Source organism: Alexandromys fortis, unplaced genomic scaffold (assembly GCF_014885135.2).
Source record: "Alexandromys fortis isolate MF-2015 unplaced genomic scaffold, M_Fortis_MF-2015_v1.1 scaffold_2_1_26212458, whole genome shotgun sequence".
NCBI lineage: Eukaryota > Metazoa > Chordata > Mammalia > Rodentia > Cricetidae > Alexandromys > Alexandromys fortis.
Genome location: NW_026067930.1, coordinates 1,113,376 through 1,137,983, shown reverse-complemented (window position 1 = coordinate 1,137,983; position 24,608 = coordinate 1,113,376). Strand labels below are relative to the sequence as shown.

The following is a 24,608-nucleotide window of genomic DNA, read 5'->3' as shown; positions in this document are numbered from 1 at the left end:
GAGAGAGAGAGAGAGAGAGAGAGAGAGAGAGAGAGAGAGAGAGAGAGCTGAAGCTACTTGTCCAAGACTCGAAAACAGGGACTGATAGTGGCCCCTTTCCCAGAGGTCAGATCTAGCCTCTCCACACAGAAGAAAAGACAGACACAGGGCCTAGCATGATAGTACCGGCCTATTCCCAACACAAAAGACAAGGAAGCCGGAAGATCACAAATGCTAGACGCTAGACCAGATGGAGCTACACAGCAAGATTTGCTTTCAAAGAGACAGAAGCCAAAAAAAAAAAAAAAAAAAAAAAAAAGGTGACAGGTGTCCAGATTGGCATAGGCTGGGAAGGACAAACAATGGCCAGCATGGGACAGATGACCGCATAGAATGGCTCAGGAGTCTGTGATGTTACTCTCACCCAGCACTGCTCCCCGCGACTTCATGCTCGCTCTTCCTCTGCATTTCCAAGCTTACCTTTGTGCCAACTGCCTCAGCTGCCCGCGCTGCGCTGTGGATGCTTCCTCCAGCAGGGGGCAGCCGAACACCGCCCCCACCCTTTTTTTTTTTTTTTCACCCAGACGAGAACCTAGAGTGCCACCACCACTTGGCACCACCACCCAACCAACCACTTCCTTCACCATCTCAGAACTTTAACCTAGTCACGAGACCTGTCTCTGCCCTGAGACGCATTTTTAGGAGCCTGTTCTGGGATCACAAACCAGTCCCTCCTCACTCTGCTCTCTCAGTACTTAGACATCTCACACAAAACACATATTACCCCCGCCCCAGGACCCGACTCTAGAGACCCTCCTGTCCTCAAGACTTCTACCCTTTAAGACTCTCCCCAAAACCCTTCTCCCTCAGGACACTGCCTCAGAATCCTCCTCTAGGAATAACCTCCCCCTCAGGACTCTGCTCTCACTCATGAGACTCCCCTTTTCTTGGCCCTCCTCCCCTCAGGTCTTTTCTCCCGCCAGGTGTCCCTTCCCCTCAGGTCCCTCCTTGCCTGAGGTCCCTCTTCCCCTTGGGATTCTCCTCCCCCGTCTTGAAAAATAAAAGATAGATAGATAGATAGATAGATAGATAGATAGATAGATAGATAGATAGATAGATAGATGATAGACAGACAGACACAAAGATGATTGACAGAGGTAGCTATTTCACTAACCACCTAGTTCACCCCTTTAAAGTACACAATTTAATAACTTTAAGTATATTCATATATATGTACAAACACCAGCACAAACATTTTAGAACACTCTCATCCCTAAAAAGCAACTTGGGTCCTCTAGCCAGGGCACACTGCCTTCCATGCCCTCCCTGAGTGCTCACGAATCTACCATCTATTTGGTGAGTTCACCTACTCTAGACATTCTGTATAAACGGGATCTCTGTGGTGTCCACAGCTGGCTCCTTTCACACAAAAAGTGCAGATAATATGCATTGCTAATTCACTTTATTTCATCAAAGTCCAGTTTTATTCATTATTTTATTTTTGCTGTCTGTTGCATCCTTTTCCATTCTTCTCCTTGTTTGAATAGGTATTGATACCTTCTTTTGCTTTCTCTGTGAACTGTTCTTTTAGGAAGTCTACAAAGAAAGTGATTATCAAAGAACCCTTGATTTAGCTCACGTCTTTAGAACCAGTACTCGGGAGGCAAATGTAGGCAGATCTATGTGAATTCAAGGCCAGTCTGGTCCACGGTAGAAAGTTCCAGGATAGCCAGAACTATATAATGAGATCTTGCCTAAAAAAAAAAAAAAAAAAAGGCAGTGATGACGGTGCACTTTGATCCCAGCACTTGGGAGGCAGAGGTAGGTGGAGCTTGAGGCCAGCCTGGTCTACAAAGGGAGTTCCAGGACAGGTTCCAAAGCTACTCAGAGAAGCTCTGTCTCGAAAAACCAAAAAGAAAAAGAAATAGAAAAGGAAGAAGAAAGAAAAGCAATTGTTAATTGGTCTTTCAGATCAAGAGGGTTAGAGTCTCTGAGTCCTTGATTGTGGAGCAAAAGCATGGGCAAGGCTGCAGCTGAGAGCTTATATCTCAAACAGCAAACAGAAGCAGAGAGTTCACTGGGAAAGGCTGTGCAAGTCTTTGTCCCCAGTGACGCACCTCCTACAACAAGGCCATACCCAATCCCTCCCAAAACTTACACCAACTGGGAACCAAATGTTCAAATATGTGAACCTACGGAGGCCGTTCTCGTTGAAACCACCACAAGGTCTCTTAAATATCCTTCATAGAGGCCCCAAGACCTTATAGAAGTCTGATCATGTGTTCATGACCTGGTGTGGTACAGCAGTAATAGGTGCTCAGGTTTTGTGGGGGAGCATGGTTCTACTCCAGCCCTTTTCCCGTACACTTCTCACGCCCACCTCTGCCGCTTGGCAGCCGTTCTGCCCAGTGAGGCTGCCTCTGCTGGGACCTCCTGTTAGCCACAGAGACAGCCTAGCTTCTGAGTGTTTCTTGACTGCTTTTGCACTAAAAGGACAGGGGCCACGTGGTTTGGCCCCTTTCAGGAAGTTCTTGCCAACCCATGACTCCTGTGAACACAGGCAGAGACTACCTCCACGGTTATGAGCTCTTCAGACTGTGAGATTGGATTACTAGTGTTGAGCCCTAAAGCCCCACCAAGGAGGAGGTCGCCCCAAGAGACACTCACAGCATGGTTGATGCAATAGCAAGAGGAATTTTTATTCTGCCACGGCAGAGGTCCCTCAGCCTCGAGAGGAGAAGGACCCCTGCTTTGTCTGTTACAGGTTCTTTTAAAGGAAAAAAAAAAAACAAAATCAGGGAGGGGGTAGTACAGAATCAAAGGGAAAGTCCAGAAATCATTTGTCAACTGTTTTGACTAGTTCATACAATGGTCAGCTAACTCTACTTGATCAATGTTATGGCGATTACAAGGAGGAACACCTGCAGGTCGTCTCACCCCAGTTCCAGGGCCCGGGTCTATTGAAGAAAGACTACAATGGGGATGGAAAGTACTCAAAGCTCCCGTGCACGCGTGGTTGGTTCCCAGGGTCCTGGTTCCCAGGAAGGGGGGTGCAGTAGTGCTAAGGTGCCTCAAAGTCTTTCACTAGCCGGTCATACTTTTTACTTCTCTGTACCTTTCTTTCCCGATAATAATAATCATGTACTGCTTTATAATAATAATAAAATGGAGTTTCTCAAGAGCTGGCTGTGTAGCTCAGTAACAGAATATTTACCGTACAGCATGACATCCTGAGTTCAATCCCCAGAACCATAAAAAAAAAATTTAAGGGCATATTCAGGGATGAAAAGATGGCGCAGAGGTTAAGATCCCCTACTGCTCTGGCAGAGAACGTAAGTTTGCCTCTTAGCACCTACATCAAGGAACTGACAACCACCTGTGATTCCAGCTCCGGGCATCTGAAGCCTCCGGCGTCCATGGACACCTGTGCACATGCGCGCGCGCGCGCGCGCACACACACACACACACACACACACACACACACACACACTCTCACACACACACATGAAAGAATAAAAAAGGGCTGGAGATGTTGCTCAGTGGTTAAGGGCACTGACTGCTCTTCCAGAGGACCCAGCTTCAATTCTCAGAACCCACACGGCATCTAACAGTTGCCTGTGACTCCCAAGATCTGACAGCCTCACACAGACACACACACATGCAGGCAAAACACCAATGCACATAAAATAAAAAAATTTTCAAAAAGTATAAAAAAGAATAAAAATAAAATTTTTGTTGGGTTTTTTTTTTTTTTTTGAGACGGTTTCTCTGTGTAGCCCTGGCTGTCCTAGAACTCACTCTGTAGACCATCCTGGCCTCGAACTCACAGAACTCACACTGCCTCTGCCTCCAGAGTGCTGGGATCAAAGGCGTGCACCACCACATCCCAGCTGAAAATCTTTTTAAAGGAATAGATTCTTTTTTTTCTCTCTCTCTGCTCCCCTCCCCCTTCGACCCTCCCCCAAGGACCCCATGCTCTCAATTTACTCAGGAGATCTTGTCTTTTTCTACTTTCTACTTCCCGTGTAGATTAGGTCTATGTAAGTCTCTCTTAGTGTCCACATTATTGTCTAAGTTCTCTGGGATTATGGTTTGTAGGCTGCCTTTCTTTGCTTTATGTTTAAAAACCACCTATGAGTGAGTACATGTGATAATTTTCTTTCCGTGTGTGGGTCACCTCACTCAAAATAATGTTTTCTAGCTCCTTCCATTTCCTGCAAAATTCAAGCTGTCATTATTTTTTTCTTCTGTGTAGTACTCCATTGTGTAAATGTACCACATTTTTCTTATCCGTTCTTCGGTCGAGGGGCATTTAGGTTGTTTCCAGGTTCTGGGTATGACAAACAAAGCTGCTATGAACATAGTTGAGCAGATGTCCTTGTGGCACGATTGAGCATCTATTGGACAGATACCCAAAAGTGGTATTATTGGGTCTTGAGGAAGGTTGTTTCCTAATTTTCTGAGAAATCACCACACTGACATCCAAAGGGGCTGTACCAGCTTGCATTCCCAGCAGCAATGCAGAAGTGTTCCTTTTTCCCACAACCTCTCCAGCATAAGTTGTCATCAGTGTCTTTGATCTTGGCCACTCTTACAGGTGTAAGATGGAATCTCAGAGTTGTTTTGATTTGCATTTCTCTGATGACTAAGGATGTTGAACATTTCCTTAAGTGGTTTTCAGCCATTTTAGATTCCTCTGTTGAGAGTTCTCTGTTTAGGTCTGTACTCCATTTTTTTTATTAGATTATGTGATCTTTTGGTGTCCAATTTCTTGAGTTCTTTGTATATTTTGGAGATCAGACCTCTGTCTGATGTGGGGTTAGTGGAGATCTTTTCCTATTTTGTAGGCTGTCATTTTGTCTTGTTGACCGTGTCTAAAGAAGTAGATTCTAAAGTAGTTTTTTTTTAAATGAGTCGGGGTTTTTTAAAGATCTATTTTTATTTTATATGTGTTGCCTACATGTATGTCAATGCCCACAGAATCCAGAAGGAGACATAGTATCCCCTGGAACTGGAGTTACGGGCAGTTGTGAGCTGGGAATTGAACCCAGGTCCTCTGGAAGAGCAGTGGTCTTAACCACTAAGCCACATCTTCAGCCTGGAAAAATCAAAGCTTTTTTTTTTTTTAATTACATTGCACAGCTACAAAAACTCTCCTGCCTGCTGCCCCTTGTAACAACTATGTCCCCAAGGGATTTCCCTCCCAAAAATTGTCATTAAGGGAAAACAGAAATCAAGAAGAATAAGATCTCAGTACCACCCTCCACCCCACCCCACCCCCCGCCCCCGGGGAGTGCAAGGATAGCCAGCAATGATTCTGGGCTTCTCTAGCTCACGACTGTGTCCAGCTAGCCATCAGAACCAGCATCCCTGCTTGCCTAGACTATATGCGGTCCTAGGCTACATGAGGCTCTGATGAACACTCTGGTCATTGGAGGTCCTATCCGGTGGTGCATGTCTCTACAAAGTTGAGATCAGACTCAGTCCTCCCAGGCTCAAGCAGAGGGCCAGGTTAGCTGCCTGGGAGGCCAAACACTAGGAGTCGCTGTCCTCTGTGTGTGTGGGTGAAGCTCTGCACCGTGGGTACCGGTGAAGGAGAGACTAGAATGTTCTGTGGCTTGAAGGGCAGTTGGTCTGTTAAGAGCCTAGTAGTTCTGACTGGAGAGTTGGGGCTGAACATCAAGCCTTGGGGACTGAGAGAAAACAGATCAGACCCACATTCAAGACTCTTAAGGTGGCGCAGAATGCCCTCTGGCATCCCAATGCCCTCTGGCATCCCACACATCTCCTCAGGCAAGGACACCATCCAGCCCGCCTACGGAACAATGCTCCACGAAGGCAGGTCAAACCCACCAACTCAGCAGAGACAGACAGGTGTCTTGGCCAGGTATCCCCACGAGTGCCTCCCACTTCCTTCTAGAGGGGCTTACCTGCTCTCTCTGTATCCACAGGTGTTTTCCTGCCCCCATCCCCAGCAGCAGCAAAGGAGCCAGGCATGGAAGACATGGGAATGGTGGCCCTGACCCCTCTGACTGATGTGCTGAACAGCCCACAGCTCAGTCCTGCAGCAGGCTCCCTTATAAGCCCCCTGGGGGCCCCCATTAACCCCCTGCTCTCTGGCCAAATGCCCCTGGCCCCGAACAGTCAGTTTGCCAGTCTTGTGCCGTGCCCCCTGGGCAGCCACCTGACCAATCCCATTGCAGTTTCCCCAGGGGCCACATTGACCAATTCTCTGGGCTTACCCACGACAGGACCCTTGAGCGGTCACTTGGCCAGTCCCATGGCTGTACCCCCTGGGACCACTCTGGCCAGCTCGCTGGGTCTGACTTCAACTGGCTCCCTGACGACCAGCAGTCGGCTGGCAGGCCCACTGGCTGTATCTCAGAGCAGCCCCCTCATGGCTCCCCTGGCAGGCACAGTGGCAGTCTCTCTGAGCAGCCCCTTGCTCCCCCCCACCACTGCCCCTCTAGGTGTTTCTCAGAACATACTGCCCAACCCCATAAACAACCTAGGGCTGTCAGAGGCCCCAAGGGTGCGGGTGGCGGAGCCAGCCCGAGGAAACCTCTCAGGAGCCTCAGCCAGTGCAGGACCAGCCACCACCTCCAAAGGTAATTGGTACAGGGTGGGGCAACAGGGCACCCTGGATAATCCGATTCCTGCTCCCATCCTGCCTCACTCTAACCCCCCCCTCTCATTTCCACATCACCAGTCACCAGTGAGCACCCCCAGCCGACCCAGGACTCAGAGCCCCTCAACATGATGTTTGTGGGTGCACCCCTCCAGACCTCCACACCTATGAACACCATGGCCACATCCAGTACCACAACAAATTTTTATGCCACCTCGGATACTCGGACCCAGACGGGTGTTCTCCAGGGACAAATGACCCTTGCTTCTCTCCCAAACTCCCCAACAGACTCTCCTACTTGCACAGTCCCCAACTCTGTCCCGACACCTGCCCCCCAAGGTACTGGAAACTATTCCCCTTCAAGAAACTCCCACTCCAACTCCACCACCAGGGTGCACCAATCTCCTACCCGGCCTGTGCCCAATCCCCATTCTCCCCCACGCAACCCCCATTCCCCGCCCCGCACCTCATCTTCTCCGGCTTCAGTCAATGACACCCGGGGTGCACGCACGGTGGAACAGTCTCGGAAGAGCGTGCTGGAGATGGAGCGGAAGATGTCCCATCGCAAGTCTAGCAAGTTTCCTGACACTCCCCGAGGTCAGTAACACCACAGGGGCTCAACGTGAGTCTCGTGCCAACTCCCCTATCACACACCTGGACTGCTAACCAATGGCCCTGCCACTCCCTTCGCTTATTGCTCAGCTGAGACCCTTTGCCATCCCCAGACTCAAAGCAACTAGCCTGGGAGAGGCTAGTGGGGGAGATTGCCTTCCAGTTAGACCGAAGAATCCTATCCAGCATCTTCCCAGAGCGTGTGCGCCTCTACGGCTTCACTGTCTCCAACATCCCCGAGAAGATCATCCAGGTGTGTGGCTATCCGTTCTCCTACATTGCCAGAGGGGCCTTCACAGATGTGGAAGTAAAGCTCGGTACTGAGGGGCCTGGCATTTAAGGGGACTCTGAAATGGAGGGAACCCAGGGCTCAGTACAAAAAGCTGGCAAGGGTCCAGAGCATCTGGTCAAGGGAATCCATGAGGAAAGAGGGAGGGGGAGTTTCCTCAGATGGGCAGGTAGCCATCCTCTAGTGCCTCGAAAATGACCTTTGAATGGGCAGGCAGCTCTAACCACAGGGACTAAGCCAGCAACCTAAAGAATTCTACGGCCTTCTCCTTCAGCATCCCCAATGCTCTCTGGGGATCACTGGGAAGACAGAGCTGGGAGCCCACTGAGTAGATGGCCAGCAATGTTGCCAGATGGGCTGATTCTCATGCTAATGGGTCCTCAGTTATGGCCACAAAGCCTCCTCCCATTGAAAAAAGGAGATAGATGTTTAAAAACAAACAAAAAACAAACAAACCCCCCAATCAAAACAAACAAAAAAACTAAGAAACAAAAAACTTTTGTACCCCTGTGTCTTACAGGCATAGATGGCACTGGCAAGTGGGTAAGACTAGGGATGTCAGTTTGCACTCGGCTGGATACCCATGTGAGACAACAATGGTGGGGTTCCTATCCCTGGCTTCCCCGTGTTGCCAGTTGCTTGCTCTCTTACCATCTTTGTGTACAGAGTGTAAGCACCTGTCATCTGGGTAGGGATGACTTTTGAGACCACGATTGCACAGGCTGATTCTGAGCTTTTCCTTGGCTAAAGTGTCCTTTGATTTAGATGCTTTGTTTTTTTTTGGGGGGGGGGGGTTGGGAGATTGAAACAGGGTCTCAGTGTGCAACCATGAATGGTCTAGAACTAGCTTTGTACCTCTGTAGGTCAAGTTGGCCTTGAACTCACAGAACTCTGCCAACCTCTGCTTCCTGAGTGCTGGGATTAAAGGCGTGCACTGTTTTGCCTGGTTTAGATGCTTAATTGTTTTTTAGATACTTAATTTTGAGTTAGTTTATGGATGGATTAAACAGATAATTTCTAGATTACACTTTTTTTTTTTTTGAAACAGGGTCTTGTGTAGCCCAGGCTGGTCTTGAGTTCATTTTATAGCCAAGGATGACCTTAAACTTCTGAGATTCCTGCCTCTACTTCCAAATGCTGGGATTAGAGGTGTGTTCCACCATATCTGATTTTATGAGACACTGGATTTCTTTTCTTTTTCTTTTTGTTTTGTTTTTTTGTTTGAGACAAGGTTTCTCTGTAGCTTTGGTGCCTGTCCTGGAACAAGCTCTTGTAGACCAGGCTGGTCTCGAACTCACAGAGATCTGCCTGCCTCTGCCTCCTGAGTGCTGGGATTAAAGGTGTGTGCCACCACTGCCCCGACCTATGTATGTACCAGAGGTATTTGGTGCCCTCAAGCCGGAGCTACAGGTGTTCATGAACCACTGCCCAGTGTGGGTGCTGGCAGTCGAATTGGTCCTCAGCTAGAACAGTGCAGGTTTTGATGGCTGAGCCATCTCTCCAGCCCAGTTACTCTGTCTTTTTAACCTACCCAAAAGTGGTTACAAAGATTCACCTTTTTGCCTTCCTCCAGTTGTGAAGAACTTTGTGGAAGATGTTTGAAGAGTCCTCTTGGCACCCTTATCCTAGGGACCCTGAGTCCAACAGTGTCCGTGTGAGAGTGACTAGGGCCATTCAAGGGTGCAAGTGGCACCTTGACTACCCCTTGGTCTCCCAAGAATGATCTCATGTTCACATACTGATTTGGTATCCAAACCACCTTAAGTATCCAAGCCCTCTTAGGCTATCCAAGCCCTCTTAGGCGTTCTAATAACCTGTATATCATTTGGATTTTTCTTGGTAACAATCATATTGTTTTTTCTAGGCAGATATATAGATATATTTACATCTTGACATGTAACCCAAGCAGGCTTGAAACCTATGGTCCTCCTACCTCAACCTCCTGAGAATGTCCCAGATACTATGTTATTTATTTTTGTGTATTTGGGTTGTTCAGACAAGTCTTGTTAAGTAGCCCAGCTGGCCTGGACCACAACACTTGCTGTGCTACTCCTTCCTCTTCCACCCGAGAGGTCGGATGAGAAGTATGAGCCGTTGTGCCCAGACAATGAGTGCATGAATATTTTTACCTATTTACTTGTTGAGACAAAGCCTTGATGTGTATGTGTCCCTAGTTGTGCTCACACTGTGTAGCCCAGATTGACCTTGAGCCTGAGTCAATGTCCCTGGCTCAGTCTCTAGAGTGCTACAGTTACGGGCGTGAACCACCAGGCCCATCTACTTCTTTAATTCTTAAAATGTTGATTTTGGAGAGATGGCTCCATGGTCAAGCACATGTACTGCTCTTCCAGAGGACCTAAGTTCAAACCATGTCTGGTGACTCACAACCACCTATATAACTCCAGCTCCTAGGGCTTTCAAAACCCCTGGCCTGTGTGGGCCCCTTCATTCATGTGCACATACTCACATACTGACACATACATATAATTAAAAATAATAAACATGGGGCTGGAGAGATGGCTCAGAGGTTAAGAGCACTGGCTGCTCTTCCAGAGGTCCTGAGTTCAATTCCCAGCAACCACATGGTGGCTCACAACCATCTGAAATGAGATCTGGCGCCCTCTTCTGGCATGCGGGCATACATCGAGGCACAATGTTGTAGACATAATAAATAAATCTTTAAAAAAAAGAAATATTTCAAAAAAATAATAAACATGTTTTTATTAATTTTTAAGTAAATAAAAATTCAATATTAACATACAAACATGATACATAAAAACATGAAAACAGGACTTTACAGGAAGCTCATCTGGTAGGGTGCTTGCCTAGCCCTGCTACCTAGACCAGACGTGGTTGTTACATGCCTTCACTCCCAGAACATAGGACGCAGAAACAGGAGGATCAGGAACTCTGGGTCACACTTAACTACCTGACAAGATCAAGGTCAACCTAGGCCACACAAGAGTCTGTCTCAGAATGAAGAAAAAGATAAAAAGAAAAACCAAGAACAAAACATGAACTCATCACTCTTAATGGGATGCCATATGATGCACGCTGTGGAATCAGGTTACACACATACTTCTAATATTTTTCAGTTTTCTTTTTTTAAAGATTTATTGTATTTTCAATTATGTATAGCTTCTTTCTCTCCTTATCTCTCTCAGTGTGTGTGTGTGTGTGTGTGTGTGTGTGTGCACGTGCGTGTGCAGGGACCCTTAAGGTCAGAGGTGTCAGATTCCCTGAGAGTTGGAGGTTATGAGTCACCCTGACATGAGTGCTGGGAACCAAACTCAGGTTCATTTCTTCCTCTGTGTGTGTGTGTGTGTGTGTGTGTGTGTGTGTGTGCGCGCGCGCGCGCTTCATGTCAAACTCAGGGTCATGTATGAAGGCCAACATTCTACCAAATCTCAATTCTCTCCTTATCACGGATTACATTGGCTCCATCTTTTTCAAATTATATAAAGCAGTAATCACACAGGCAGCCTTTCCTTGATCTATCCGACAGGAACACCAATCTCCTCAGTGCACTCTGCCTACCTGAAAGATTCTCTCTCTTAGACAAACCACCCAGTGGTCTCAGTTACAAACAACAACTGATGCAAGCAGATATGGATTTATTATAATATTAAGGCCCTCAGTTCCAGGAAGGACACACAATTGCGTTTGTTTGCTATACTGCACAGAAAAATGCTAACATACCAAGGGACTTTCCTAGTGGACACACCATGGGCACCGGTCCCAAGACAGCATATAGATACCTAGCCAGGTGTCCCCAGTTGAGCCCAGCTGTCCCTGGAGAACCAGTCCCATATCCATGGTACCCCCTTGGAGGCCAGTCCTTCCTATGCAAACGCCTCTTCCCACATGGAGTCCCACCTGTCTGTCTGCATCCACTTGCTTGGTAGAAACATAGGAACCTTGACTGCAGGGGGTTTCGGGAAAGGCGGTGGTCAGGAAGACCTTCCTGTGCCGTTAGAACAGTGTCTGTCACTCCAGGTTAAGAGCTTTCCATTAACTCTTGGGAAGGCCTGCAAACTCTGGGGTCAGGCAGACTGGGAAAATGAAACACTCACTATACCTCCATACTGGAGGTCATACTTCCTGTCCCCCGTCCCTGGTGGCTTTCCCCTAGTCTCATATATCTGGTATGGAACAGACAATGGGATGGGCATCTCTGGAAGCTTTGGGAAGTCGCTGGGCCTGCCTGAGCTGGGTTTTGTATGCCTCGACCTCAGGCTCGGCCCTCTGGACCTTTTGGGTGCCACAGCTTCTCCTCCCTTGGCACCCTCTTAGCAATTCCTAACCATTTCCTCCCCTCGGCCTCTCGGGTCCCTGCTCTTCCCGCCTGCCTGTGATCCAGAGTGCTGTGGGAGGTTCCTGATGGCCACTCTCCCAACAGGCCTCCCTAAACCCCAGTAACCACAAGCTGGATGAGGACCTCTGCCAGACCCTCACGCAGCGCTATGTGAGCATCATGAACAGGCTGCAGAGTCTGGGCTACAATGGACGGGTGCATCCAGCGCTGACAGAGCAGCTGGTGAATGCGTATGGCATCTTGCGCGAGCGGCCTGAGCTGGCAGCGTCTGAAGGTGGCTCCTACACCGTGGACTTCTTGCAGCGTGTACTGGTGGAAACCGTGCACCCCAGCATGCTCACCGATGCGCTCCTGCTGCTCTCCTGCCTTAACCAGCTGGCCCATGACGACGGCAAACCCATGTTCATCTGGTAACACTGGTGCCCGGCTGGCCCAGGCTCACTTGGCCCTGCAGGCCGTCGTGCATGGCCATTAAAATTTCCCACAGACACAAGTCACTGGGCCCATGCCACACCTACCTGCTCCTGTGGGGTACCTCACTAAGTACATTCAGTTCTGTCGGTCCTGGAGGGCCACATTCACATTACAGGCACCTGGAGAGATTGCTCAGATCAAGGCTCAGATGCTGTCTTTCTGCAGGGATGGAATGGAAAGCCCCGGGGTTCCCTTCCACTTGATAATGAAAGGAGAAGTTCTGGGAGTTAAAACAAAGAACAGGAACAGGGAAGGAAGGATACACACAGAGGAAAAACCTGTGCTAACCAGAGACTGGGGGTGGGGACAGTAGAGGCAGGAGAGCCGGATGCCACCCATCCAAACCTGGGCAGAGGACAGGGAGATGGCAGCCCCTTGCAAAGATGCCCAAGGTCTGGGAAAATGAGGGGCCCTATCCAAGTATGGGGGATTCAGAGCTGGGACCAGGGAATAAAGAAGATGAGTTGGAGAAAGGAATGGGGGTGCATATGGAGTAGTGGAATCAAAGTGAGAGCAGAAAGACTGTGGTATTACTGCAAGAGTGTAGACCAAGGATGGGCTGCTTCCTAAGAAGGGCAGTGGGGGAAAGCCCATGATAGCTTCTGGCTGGCCTTGAGGGTACAGGTGCCAGGGCTGGGGCAAGAAAGAAAAGAAGCTGGGCAGTGGGGATGCCCTCCTTTAGTTCCAACAGGTGAATCTCTGAGTTTGAGGTCAGTCTGGTCTACAGAGCGAGTTCCAGGCTACACAGAGAAACCCTGTCTTGAAAAACCAAATAAAGGGGGGGGGGTGTAAAAGAACCAGGGTCTTAGAAAACTAGTCCTTACTAGTTTTTGGGGTCTTAATACAAACAAGAATCTTATCCGTACCAATAAAAATTCCAGGAACAAAGAGGTGTGGGGTTGCTGGATTACCCCGGCTTAATACCTAGCTAGGCCCCTTAGAGCTTGTCCCTTTCTGCCCTGACCACTCCTGTCAGAGAGACTTTGGGAACCCAGCCAGACAGCTCATTAACAGTCATCAAAAGTATCTCCACGACTCTCTTGGCCACCTGGGTGAAGACAAGTAGCCAGGACAAACTTGATATGGCAACCTAAGCGACACTTATGGTTGATATCATGGTGGATGCTGGCTCACAGCTGGAATTGGGGAGGCAGAGAAAAGTCTGTGAAAGCCAAGTGACAATGTAAGAGCCTAAAGTTGAGCTGGGCAGTGGTGGTGCACGCCTTTAATCCCAGCACCCCGGAGGCAGAGACAGGTAGATCTCTGAGTTCCAGGTCAGCATGGTCTACAGAGTGAGTTCCAGGACAGCCAATGTTACACAGAGAAACCCTGTCTCAAAAACAAAGCAAAACAAAACAAAACTCGTCAGTGTTAAAGTGCTCATAGAATGGGGAACCTCCTTTTACCTGGCTCGTGTGTCCGGACGAGCCTCCTTAAAGTATAGAACTAACGCTCCCTCCCCCGACTTTAAGCTCTTAAGTCACAGCCACAACCTTTGCAGGTTGAGTCTTTGCACTCAGGAACCAGGCACAAGCACCTGCATGCCCTTAGCCAGAAAGTAAGGCTTATAGGAGGGGTGGGGAAAGCTAGGCGGGAGGCGGGGCCCTAAGTTTTACTTGAAGTCCTAAGTGGACTCGCCAAGCGTAAGAAAGAGCGCAGTGGGCGGGACTGTGAAGCGCGGGTTCTTTTTCCCCCTTCCAACCGCCACGGTAGTTTGAGTGGGTGGGGCCAATGTCCAGAACTCAGGCTCCGGCACAGATCCTAGTTGTGCCGCCTGGTCTTGACTTCCTGCAGTTCCGGCGGACTCTTAAGGATTCAACTCTCCGGCTGGAAATGAGTCTCCCTGACGTTTCGCTGCGAAGGAGCCCGGTTCGCCATGAACCCTCACTCGATTGGCCCCCGACACCTGACGCCCTGAGGCCTTCACCTTTCCCACATCCCTTGCTACAAGCCCTATATGGCTTATCCCGCAAGCTGCTCTTCCCAGCCTACTGGTCTCTGGACCAACTGCTGGGCTGCTGGGCACCAATGGCACGATCCAGTAGTCTGGGGTGGCTCAAAGTCCTGGCAGGAAGTGGGGCGGCGTTGCTATCGCTGATGGTAGTCGGCCTACCCCTGGTGCTGTTTGGCCTTGTACTCTGGCTGCCCCTACAGGTCTGGCGCCGCCCCTTCTGCTACCAGCCCCCTCCATCCTGCTGGGTTTGGCCACAGCCCTGGCACCCGCCTGCTGAGCGCGTGCGCTGCTTTGCCTTTTTCACTGCCAATCTGTGCCTGCTCCCTGACGGGCTGGCACGCTTTAGCAACCTGTCGCACAGCCAACAGCGCGCGGAGGCCATTGGTGCTGTACTGCTAGGTAGCCTTCGAACGTCACACTATGGGGCTACTGGATGCAGCCAGCCGCTGCCTGTGGTGCCTGGCGGTGAGCTGAGGGCCACAATACCTACGGGTTTGGACTTCGTGTGCCTGCAGGAAGTGTTCGATCTCCGCGCAGCTCGTCGTCTTGTGCGCGTCCTGGCGCCAAATCTGGGCCCAGTCCTATACGATGTGGGCACATTTGGCTTAGTGCCCGGGCCGTACATCAAGATACTGGGCAGTGGACTTCTACTGGCCTCGCGCTACCCGCTTTTGCGTGCCACCTTCCGGTGCTTTCCTAACGCTCGTCGCGAGGACGCCATGGCCTCCAAAGGTCTACTTTCCGCCCAGGTACTAACAGGCTGCAATGCATCCTAGCAGGGAGAGGGTAAGCAATGGGTCTAACAAGCAAGGAGAGCTGGAACTGTGGGTGGCGTTGCAGGCACAACTGGGCATCTTGGATGGGCGCCGTATCGTGGGATACCTTCATTGCACACACTTGCAGGCACCCGTTGGTGAGCTCTTCGGGGGGGGGGTTGTTGGAAATGTGGGCAACCCCTCTTCTCTCCTTTGAGAGCAGTAGATCCCTAACTTCACCAACATTTTTGTCCCTACACCCTGGTGGTTGTTTCCTGCCCCTCAGACATCCCAAGAAATGCTTGGGTGGGTTTACAGATCAGGACCTGGGTATGGCCTTGGATCCCCACTCTGGGCTGAGGCAACCCCAACTCTCCTCTTAGAAGATGGGCATGTTCGCTGCAAACAGCTGTCACTGCTCCTGGAATGGGTGGAGGAGTTTGAGGCCGAGAGCAGCCAGAGTGGCGAGGCTGTAGCCTTCAGCGTCCTACTGGGAGACTTCAACTTCGACAACTGCTCACAAGGTGAGAAGCTGGGGCAGGTGGAGCCGAGAGACCCAGACCTGCCTGCTAAGAAGCGGTTTTCTTCTACAGATCACGCAAAGGAACAGGGGCACAGGCTCTTCAGCTGTTTCCACGACCCCTGCCGGCTAGGCACCTGTCAGGAGCAGCCCTGGGCCTTGGGTACTGCTTCTGTAGAGGAGGGGAGAGCAGGTCTGTGGGATCCCAGTCAGCAATGCTGCCACTGATTCCGCTCCCCCTCTTCCCGACTCCACAGGGACAATTCTGAGCACTTGTAAGCTACACCACGCCATTGCCAGCTCCCCAGAGATGCTTCGGAGGTAAGTGGAATGAGCCCAGGCAGGTCATCTGGGAGGAACTGCCCTAGCCTCAGTGATGCTGCGCCTCTCCTAGGGCCCTGGAGGAAGAAAAAGGGCGCCGCCTCTACCTGGCAGGACCCCCTAGTGGAAATCACTCAGATAAATCATGGCAGGGTCGGCGCCTGGACTATATCACCTACCGCGGAATACCTGGGAGTCGCCTGAGTCCAGTAAGTGCCTGAGCTGGGGGCAGTTGGGCTTGCTCAGACTGCAAACAGCTCTCAACTTGATGCCTGCCCTGCAGGAGGTGGAGCAGGTGACTTTCAGTACTGCGCTGGCTGGGCTCACAGACCACTTAGCTGTGGGCCTGAAGCTTCAAGTTGTGTGCTCCTGACTCTGGCACACAAAGGGACGACAAGTGAGAAAGGCCACCAATAACCGTGCGACTGAAGGATCTTTACTGGGGGACACTCACACAGCTTCCTGGGCACGGCGGTACTCATATACACTGCCGCGCTCTGGAAAGGCTGGAAAGAGTGGGGGCGAACCCGGAGGTGGCGAACCCGGAGGTGGCGCTGGGTCCTCTGGGTCTCCGTAGCCTCCACCGCCCGGTGTGTGAAGGCAGAACACGTCCTGTAAAGAAGAGCAGGTTCAACACAGGTGTGGCCTTGTCCCAGTAAGATCACAGAGGCCACTACACAGCCACCCTAGCCAAATTAAAATTTTTGCATCTCTGATGTTTACCACACAGGCTTCGTCTCTTACCCCGGGGTACACGGTCACAGATGTCTTCCCGCCCAAATTCACTGTGCGTCCGTCCTTTCTGATCAGGAGGTTTAAGCCCCGCGCACCAGGCTCTCCCCCTACAGGAGGAGGAAACAAGGAGATGGGGGTCAGTGGAGGTAGGGGCAAGAGATGGGATCCTGAGGTGGCAGGCAGCCACAGGGCAAAAGAGGCCAGAGAGGGCTGGGAGTCACCCACCATAGAGGCCATAAGGCTGGAAGGCCCGGCGCTCGGTGAGCACGGACAGCAGCGCCTCTTCCCGAAAGACCAGCTCTCGGATAACACCATCCCCTCCCCGGAAGCGGCCTCGGCCCCCAGAGCCTGGCCTCAGCTCAAAGCGGCGCAGGATAACTGGGTACCTGTGCAGGCAAAGAGCACAGCAAATGAGCGGCAGACCCATCTCCAGATCCAACTGCCCAGCACTGTTGGCTGCTCAGCTCACCGGCTCTCCAGAATCTCCGGGTCCGTGATACGTGTGTTAGTCATGTGACTGTGCACACCACTGCGCCCGTGCCAGCCAGGTCCGGCGCCCGCACCACCAGCCACCGTCTCATAGTATCCCATCCGGGCATTGCCCAGGGTCACATTGTTCATGCAGCCCTGACAGAAGCACATAGCAGTATTTTGTTAATGTGGGTATCCACCCCCACCACGCTGTTTTTCAGCAGCTCCCAGACCTTTGCTCCACCACACCTGGGAGGCTGAACAGGCCCCGAAAGCCCCCAGAATGACGTCCACTACTCGCTGAGATGTGAGCACGTTGCCGCCCACCACTGCTGCCTCTGGGGATGGGTCCAAGATGGAGCCTTTGGGAATTATTACACGCACAGGAGCCAGGCAACCCTGGTGAATGAACAGGGTGATTAATAGGGATGGGTACCACTCAGATTCAGATAAAAATTCTACCACCCTAGGCTGTTCTATTGGGCTGCCTTTGTCTTCAGGCAAACCTCAGGGTGACCTCACCCCTGCAAACCTGGTTAAGTGGGATGTCACGGCCCACGAGACAGCGCAAGCAATAGATGAGAGCGGACAGTGTTATGGCCCTCGGGGCATTGAGATTGCCGAACACCTCAGACCCGGAACCGCTGAAGTCAAACACTGCGCTGCCCTGCCCACAAGGAAGAAAGGTGTGGCCCTCAGCAACTGGTCACACCCCAGAGGCCAGTGCTGTCCCGTCCCCACTGCCCTCGCACACTAACCTGACTCAGGTCTATCTGAACATGCAGACGGATCGGGGAGCCGTCATCCATGTGGTCCTCTGCAGATACCTCGAGGGGCAGGCCCTGGGCCTGCCGGGAAGCTCCGAAAGCCCGAAGCATGTCTCGAACTGCTAATTCAGCGTTTGCCTAGCAGGAATAAGGTTCAGGCCAGCCATGCCACCTGCAGGGTGGCCCCACTACCTTGGAGCCACGACACTGCCCCATGATGCTCTCAGGCCCACCTGAATATGGCCCATATAGGCCTGCACCACATCCAAGCCATACTGCCCGATCAGCTCGCCCACCAGCTGGATGCCCTTCTGGTTGGCTGCCACCTGGGCACGAAGATCCGACAGGTTGTCATGCAGGTTCCTGGTTCCACTACAGCCAGGGATCTTGCCTGGTGCCTGCAGGGCCTCTGTCACCGCTGGATGGTGGATGGACAGGGTCACAACTGAGTCACCTTCCATGCCCCCAGGAACCTGTGTGCCTGCCTGTTCCACACCCACGACACACACGCTGGGCACTGGGAGCACCCTATTGACCTCCCACTGACTTGCCACCTCCCCTGTTGCAAACTCATGGACTCTGAAGATGTAGGCTCCATCCTTCTGCTGAGCCTTTTTTTGCAGCCCAGCATCTGGAGCACCTCTGGCAAGCAGCAGTGCCAATGACTTCGCTGGAGCTGGATGTGGCTTGGGAGCTGGTGGGTTTGTCCCTAAGCAAGCCCATCCTTTTCTAGGCTCCCCTCTACACCTCGCAGGAAAAGGTTTCTCTGATACACATTCCACAAGCACCTTGTGCCGTCTGCCCTATGTCCTGCCTACTCCCACTGGCCTCCTAGTACTTCAAGAACATAAGGCAGCACAGAGCGGAGACACGGCTCAGCAGTCAAAGAGCCCTTGATGCTCTTTGAGAGGATTCAGGATCGATTTCCAGCATCCACACAAGGGGCTCTTAACTGCCTCTAACTCCAGTTCCTGAGGATCTTATGCTCCCTTCTGGTCTCCAAGGACACCTGCATATATGTAGTGCACATACATGCACTCAGGCAAACACACACACACAAAAGGACTATCGGGCACCTGTCATTCCTGTCATCTTACAGTTTCCTACATCTAGACAAGACTCCCCTCCGCTCCTGGAAGCAGTGCCGTCTAGCCCGGGGACGACACCACACCAGGGGACCCCTCACTTCACCGTCTTGGACTTCCCTGAGGTTTTCCTGGCCACTTGTACCCTCAGCCACATGGTTACACTTGTGTCTTCATGATCCTCCTCAGCTCCCAATGGTCAAGGTTATGTATCCTAGGTGTCTGTGGCACCCAGAGTGGCCTACCATGCCCTCACCTCAACTCCAGAATTCCTTTTTGACTCCCTAGAGCCCTATGACCTCAGAACAGTGCCATCTTTTCCAGTGCTCCCATCTTGCCTGCAGCTGCTGTATACTGCTCAGAGCAGAGCCTCCATCCTGTAGCTGTCTACACCTGACCCAACAGTCCCTCCTACCCTCTGCTCCTGGACACCTGACCCAACAGTCCCTCCCACCCTCTGCCACCTGGATACCCATGCTCTTTGAGGGTGACTGCAGCTGTTACACCTGACCACTCTACTCACCCTCACGGTTACTCTGCAGACAGGTGTGCAGCCCAACCAGTATGGCTCCAGCTGCTCCACTGCCCAGTGACTGAGACCCAGACCCAGACAGGGATCCTGCTGCCTCAATACCCAGTGTAGCTTGTAGCAGTAGCCAACCTTTTCCACCTGCTGCCCCCTTGGATGTCTTGGCCAACTCCCCACCCCAAAGTCACCTTCCAGAAGACATCAGTCATCTCAGCTCTCTGCGCTTCTGAGATGACTTACAACTGCCCTGAGAGGGCGCCACATGTCTTTGCCATGCCTCATGGCAGGCCTGAGCTGATAAATGAGGATGTTATCTATCAGTTGTGTATCAGGATCCTGACCAGCCTGGTTCTTGGTAGCAGCCAAGCATCCTTGCCTGCTGAACCATCACTGTGACCCGTCTCCAGCTTACCCTCTTCCTGGAAGACGCCTCCCTGGACCAGTTTGAAGGATAGAAAAACAGCACCCTCTTGTTGCAGTGTGGTAGAGTGAGGAGGCATAGAGCCTGGCGTGATACCCCCAATGTCTGCATGGTGCCCTCGGCTGGCAACATAGAACACCGGCCGTGACTGGCCTGGCCAAAATACCTAAGGGGTAAACGGCAACTGTCAGCGGCACCAGAAACCGCTCGTCCCTCTGATGGTAGCCAAGGCAGCACTCCTCACCGGTGTGATAACAGTCAGGTCTGGGAGGTGACTGCCCCCTGCACTGGGATGGTTGCTGAGCAGCACGTCACCAGGATGGAGGTCAGCTCCTAAGTGCTGAATCTGAAACCAGGAGACACACACAGAGTGGGAAGGGAAAGTGAAGTCATGGGAAAGGGAGGGGCAAAAGGGAATAAAAGAAGTCACTGTCACCACACCTGGAACTGTACAGTCTCCTGCATGGCACCCAGGTGCACAGGAATGTGGGGAGCATTGGAGACCAAGCCCCCGTCTGGCCCAAAAAGGGCACAGGAGAAGTCGAGGCGTTCTTTGATGTTGGTGGAGATGGCTGTGCGCTGAAGGATTCGACCCATCTGCTCTGGGGGGCACAGAGTAGTAACCAGCTAGTCCCATCATCCACCAAGAAAGGGGCATAGGACCCACAGGGTGAAAGCCTTCTGCACTCAAACCCAGCAGCTTTTCCTGTGCTCTGGGGAAGACCAGGGTGGTGGCACACCTTCTTGGGCAGGAGGGCTGTAGCCAGGTGTATGTCAGCTTATGAAAAGAGCGTTCTCTTTCCTGCCTGCCTTGGGTCTCTTCAACTTCCCTCCCTGACTGGTGCAACAAGAACCCGATCTCCAAGCTTGGACCCCTGGGCTTCTGAAAGCCTATGGCCTGACTCTGAACAGATGAGCTCATAGCGGCTGCCTGTTTTCTCTCCCTAGATTGCTGAAGATCACATGACTCCTGGTGTGGCGAAGAAAGTGCTTGCCCCGTGTAAGGCCTGCTCTTGCAGCAGGGAGTGCAGTTTCAGAGCCAAGGCCATACTGCTCACCCCACCACCAGTGAGGTTCCCGCCCTTCCCCTTGGCACACACTTGCCAGGTCACCACATGCAACAAGAGCCAATGTGACCCCACTTGTCTGTACTTTTGCCTAGTATGCAATCCCTCATATCCTACATCACATATGCCAGCGCTACAAGGAAGACAACAGTATCCACTCACCAGCAATGCTCATGAAGCGGTGTGAGAAAATAGACAGCTGGATGGGGTCAAGCTTGGTGCCCGACATGCTAGGAGCCTCAGCTCCCACAGAAATGCGGATGTCCCCTGTCTCAGTCACCTCTGCTTGGCAACCTGGTTCTACGAGGATGGTGCTGGGGGCAGGGGACACAAAGGAGCTACAAGAAGGCTGGCCACAACCTCCCCCCAACCAGGGATGTCACTAGTCCATGCTGGAGATGCCCCGACCATGGAACCTCTGCAGCCCTGAGCCAAGGGATCTGCTGTGAAGGGTACTGCAATAACCCCTCCAAGGCTTTACCCAACCCAGGCTTACCTGTTGCTGTCAATGATAAGGCAGGGCCCCTGGAGCTGGTGCCCATAGCCCAGCTCTCCTAAAAGGTACACGGGGGTCTCTTGATAACCCCCCTCAAAGTAGCACTGTGTCACCTGCAGAGGGTGTGGAATGAGCTGGGCTCCTGGATCATCCTTCCTGAGGCCCCTCAACATGACTGAGCTTCCCCATCAGCACTTGTCCCCAGGTCCTAAGGATGTAGGTGGACCAGCATAGCAAAGCCTCCAACCTTGTCCACCCGTGGAGGTCCAGTCTTGGCTTTGGAGGTGTCCTCCAGGCGAAGTCCACTACGGCCAGTTCCCCGCACTCGCACGTCGTCTACCACCACTGGCCGCTCAGGAATGATGAAGCCAAACTCTCTCAGGTACCTGCGCTCACCCATCCAAGGGACCAATCAGAAGAAGGCAACTAGAGCAGCAGGCCACATGCTAGACCCACAGAAGGGCACATATACCTCTCAACAAAAGCTGCTCCAAAGTCGCCAGCACGGGGTGAGTGGGCTGTGGCCGGATGCTGATGGGCAGACACCATTAGGGCACAATCAGTGCCTTGGTAACGAAGATGCAGGAAGCCCTCAATGCTGATCTGAGACCTGCAGGAAGCAGGTTAGGCCATTCACCCAGTGCCTTCTGAGGATGCCTGCCCTACTTCCTCACACTCTGAGACCATTGCCCTGAAGACATCCTGTGGTACACCACCAAAGGGCTGGTGGAGATAATGTCAGCCCTGTGTTCAGTGGTCCATAACTCTACCTAGAGAAACCCTGGGCCCGCAACGCATCCACACACTGCTCCTCCAGGTGGCTCAGTCTCTGGTCCAGTTGCACAAAGGTTTCAGGTGTGTAAGACAGGGAACAGGGCTCCTGTGCTTCGTGAACCACATCTGCCAAGGCCAGTCCCAGTGCTGACAGCAGCCCACTGTGCCTGCAGAAATGGTGGTACAGAGGTGTGGGGACACTCCTCAGAGCCAGCTCCCTCAGCTAAGGGCATATGCCCATGTACAAACTTACCTGTGAATATGCACAGTGTCCATACCCAGGGCCCGGGCAATGGCACAAGCATGCTGCCCACCAGCTCCTCCAAAGCAGGCTAGCACGTGGGCTGAGGGGTCATGGCCTCGTGCCTGGTGATTCAGGAAGGGTCAATAAGTCATCTTTCCTACCCTGGACAGGCTCCCACCCCATTTCATTTCTGGTGGGCTGAAAGAGTATAGGAGCAGGGCTAGGACAGACAGGTGATGGTGGACAGAGGGGGCATACCTGTGTGAGGGCACGGATAGGCCGGCACATGGCTTCATTGGCAACACGTACAAACCCCATGGCCACCTCCTCCAGACTTAGTGGGGAAGCTGGGCAGGGTCCACTAGTCAAGAAGCTGTTGACCTCAGTGGCCACAGCCTCTAGAGCCTTTCGGGATGCCTCTGGGGACAGTGGCTGGTCTTCTCCAGGTCCAAAAATGCAGGGGAAAGAGGCCGGCAGCAGGCGACCCAGGACCAGGTTAGCATCTGTCACAGTCACAGGACCCCCTGGGAAGCAGGCATGGTATGTGGGTTGGAGGCTAATGGAGCAAACCAGATGTGGGCAGCAGGGACAGAGACAGGGAGTAGAACAGACTAGAGCACCACCCAGAAGGAGCGGCCTGTCGGAGCAGAGGCTAGCTCTTACCTTTGCGGTAGCAGGCAGGACCTGGGTGAGCACCTGCTGACTCCGGCCCGACCACAAAGAGGCCAGACCTTGGGGGGTAAAGGACTGGGATTAGAGGTGGGAAGGATGAAAAAACCAACAGGTCCTGACTGAAGAGATAGGCACTGACCTGAAGAAGAGGCGGGAACCCCCTCCAGCTGCCACTGTGTTGATGTCCAGCTGGGGAGCCTGGAGGGTGACACCAGCTGTGCTAGCCTCAAAGACGTGCTCAAATTCTCCAGCATAGCGGCTCACATCTGTGGATGTGCCTAACAGGGATAAGATGCCAAGAGTCACCCAAAGACCCACATCCCCAGTTTCATCCAGCTAGGTTGCAGAGTCTCCCCTCATACACCCGCTTTAGCCGTCTCATACCTCCCATGTCAAAGCCAATAACAGGCTGACCACCTTCCAGATGGTAGGTGGTAGCTGAGTAGCCAACCACACCGCCAGCAGGGCCAGAAAGCACGGCCCTGGAACCACTGAAGGCATCCATGGGTGCCAGGCCACCATCAGAGCGCATGAAAAGTACTTGCACACCCTGGGAATGGGGAAAATGGAGAGTGATGTCATAGGCAGGCACAGTGGTAGGGCCTGGGGCAGGGTGGTCAACGGGCCTCACCTTTAGTTGGCCCTGGAAGCCGTGGCTGAAGCCCTGCACATAGCGCTGGATGGTGGGAGTGAGGTAAGCATCAGCACAGGCCGTGTGCCCCCGAGGGACAATGCGTACCATGGGCATGGCTTCCGAGGACAAGGACACGTGGGTGAAGCCCAGCTCCCGGGCCAGTGCACCCACCTGCTGCTCGTGCTGGGCCCACCTACAACGAAAACCCAGGGGGCTCTGTGCCTCCCATCCAATACCCTTCCAGCTTTCCTCTGGACCAGGCCTCCACCCACAATAAGCCCTCACTCACGTGTACGAGTGCATGAGCACCACTGCCAGACTACGGATGCCCCGAGATAAGAGCCCCTCCAGCTTCCCACGCAGGGCTCCCAGATCCACAGGCTGCTGGATCTCTAGCAGGTCCCCTGTACGGCCTGAAAGAGCCCATATCCCTCATTCAAAAGTTGCTAGCTCTGCCTCCCCCGAGAACCTCACACAGGCAGCCAGCACCATCCGCACCTTTGACAGGAGAGCCGGCACCTGGTTCTCCATGGTACAGCACCACTCGCTCCTCCACCTCCAGCACCTCCTCATACAGTACCTCTGGCATGGGCACAGCCTGAGGGCAGGCAGAGGCTTAGAAGAGACCCAGGCCTGAGGGTTCTGTGGGGTCCTGAGAGGCTGGAGCAGTGCAGGCAAGGGGATGTGTCCCAGAAAGTAAGGAGAAAATCAAAACGGCCTGGCAAGACCCATCCAGACTCCTCCCTGCACCCAAGCACTTAAGTGGGGTAGAACCAACCCCTGGTACCCCCAGAGGGCAGCTTTTTCCAGGAACCCAAAAGTGAAATCTCCAACCCCTCCCCCTGAACAGTGCTGGCTTGGACTGG

The 24,608-nt window shown here is 52.4% G+C and overlaps 3 protein-coding genes across 6 annotated transcripts in view; 2 read left to right on the top strand and 1 right to left on the bottom strand.

Moving 5' to 3' along the window:
- The window catches only part of Spatc1 (spermatogenesis and centriole associated 1), a 19,652-nt gene extending 7,404 nt beyond the window's left edge, over window positions 1–12,248 (top strand). Inside the window, exons 2-6 of the mRNA XM_050144884.1 lie at window positions 5,931–6,122; window positions 6,231–6,587; window positions 6,689–7,204; window positions 7,333–7,472; window positions 11,908–12,248. Of these exons, the coding sequence (XP_050000841.1) occupies window positions 5,931–6,122; window positions 6,231–6,587; window positions 6,689–7,204; window positions 7,333–7,472; window positions 11,908–12,237 (1,535 nt within the window). The 3' untranslated portion in view covers window positions 12,238–12,248. The remainder of the gene's footprint in view (window positions 1–5,930; window positions 6,123–6,230; window positions 6,588–6,688; window positions 7,205–7,332; window positions 7,473–11,907) is intronic.
- Window positions 12,249–13,885: 1,637 nt separating this feature from the next.
- Window positions 13,886–16,278, top strand: LOC126503306 (sphingomyelin phosphodiesterase 5-like). 3 transcript variants are annotated; one of them, XM_050144886.1, is made up of 7 exons: window positions 13,886–15,000; window positions 15,092–15,164; window positions 15,390–15,530; window positions 15,600–15,689; window positions 15,784–15,847; window positions 15,921–16,056; window positions 16,131–16,278. In XM_050144886.1, the coding sequence occupies exons 1-7, from the start codon at window positions 14,029–14,031 to the stop codon at window positions 16,218–16,220; spliced, it is 1,566 nt and encodes a 521-aa protein (XP_050000843.1). In that variant the 5' UTR covers window positions 13,886–14,028; the 3' UTR covers window positions 16,221–16,278. The 3 variants fall into 3 exon arrangements, with proteins under 3 accessions (XP_050000843.1, XP_050000844.1, XP_050000842.1); XM_050144887.1 differs by lacking the exon at window positions 15,600–15,689; XM_050144885.1 differs by having other exon boundaries at window positions 15,390–15,689.
- Window positions 16,262–24,608, bottom strand: part of Oplah (5-oxoprolinase, ATP-hydrolysing) — a 28,789-nt gene continuing 20,442 nt past the window's right edge. For both annotated transcript variants that reach the window (XM_050144881.1, XM_050144880.1), the window contains exons 4-27: window positions 24,241–24,340; window positions 24,032–24,155; window positions 23,740–23,935; window positions 23,493–23,658; window positions 23,248–23,386; window positions 23,100–23,167; window positions 22,695–22,960; window positions 22,446–22,558; window positions 22,189–22,359; window positions 21,891–22,028; window positions 21,666–21,804; window positions 21,419–21,531; window positions 21,085–21,236; window positions 20,297–20,457; window positions 20,100–20,201; window positions 19,847–20,021; window positions 18,054–18,238; window positions 17,812–17,958; window positions 17,586–17,720; window positions 17,303–17,452; window positions 17,052–17,209; window positions 16,808–16,968; window positions 16,592–16,689; window positions 16,262–16,459 (exon numbers count right to left, since the gene is read on the bottom strand). In XM_050144881.1, the coding sequence (XP_050000838.1) occupies window positions 16,298–16,459; window positions 16,592–16,689; window positions 16,808–16,968; window positions 17,052–17,209; window positions 17,303–17,452; window positions 17,586–17,720; window positions 17,812–17,958; window positions 18,054–18,238; window positions 19,847–20,021; window positions 20,100–20,201; window positions 20,297–20,457; window positions 21,085–21,236; window positions 21,419–21,531; window positions 21,666–21,804; window positions 21,891–22,028; window positions 22,189–22,359; window positions 22,446–22,558; window positions 22,695–22,960; window positions 23,100–23,167; window positions 23,248–23,386; window positions 23,493–23,658; window positions 23,740–23,935; window positions 24,032–24,155; window positions 24,241–24,340 (3,519 nt within the window). In that variant the 3' untranslated portion in view covers window positions 16,262–16,297. The remainder of the gene's footprint in view (window positions 16,460–16,591; window positions 16,690–16,807; window positions 16,969–17,051; window positions 17,210–17,302; window positions 17,453–17,585; window positions 17,721–17,811; window positions 17,959–18,053; window positions 18,239–19,846; window positions 20,022–20,099; window positions 20,202–20,296; window positions 20,458–21,084; window positions 21,237–21,418; window positions 21,532–21,665; window positions 21,805–21,890; window positions 22,029–22,188; window positions 22,360–22,445; window positions 22,559–22,694; window positions 22,961–23,099; window positions 23,168–23,247; window positions 23,387–23,492; window positions 23,659–23,739; window positions 23,936–24,031; window positions 24,156–24,240; window positions 24,341–24,608) is intronic.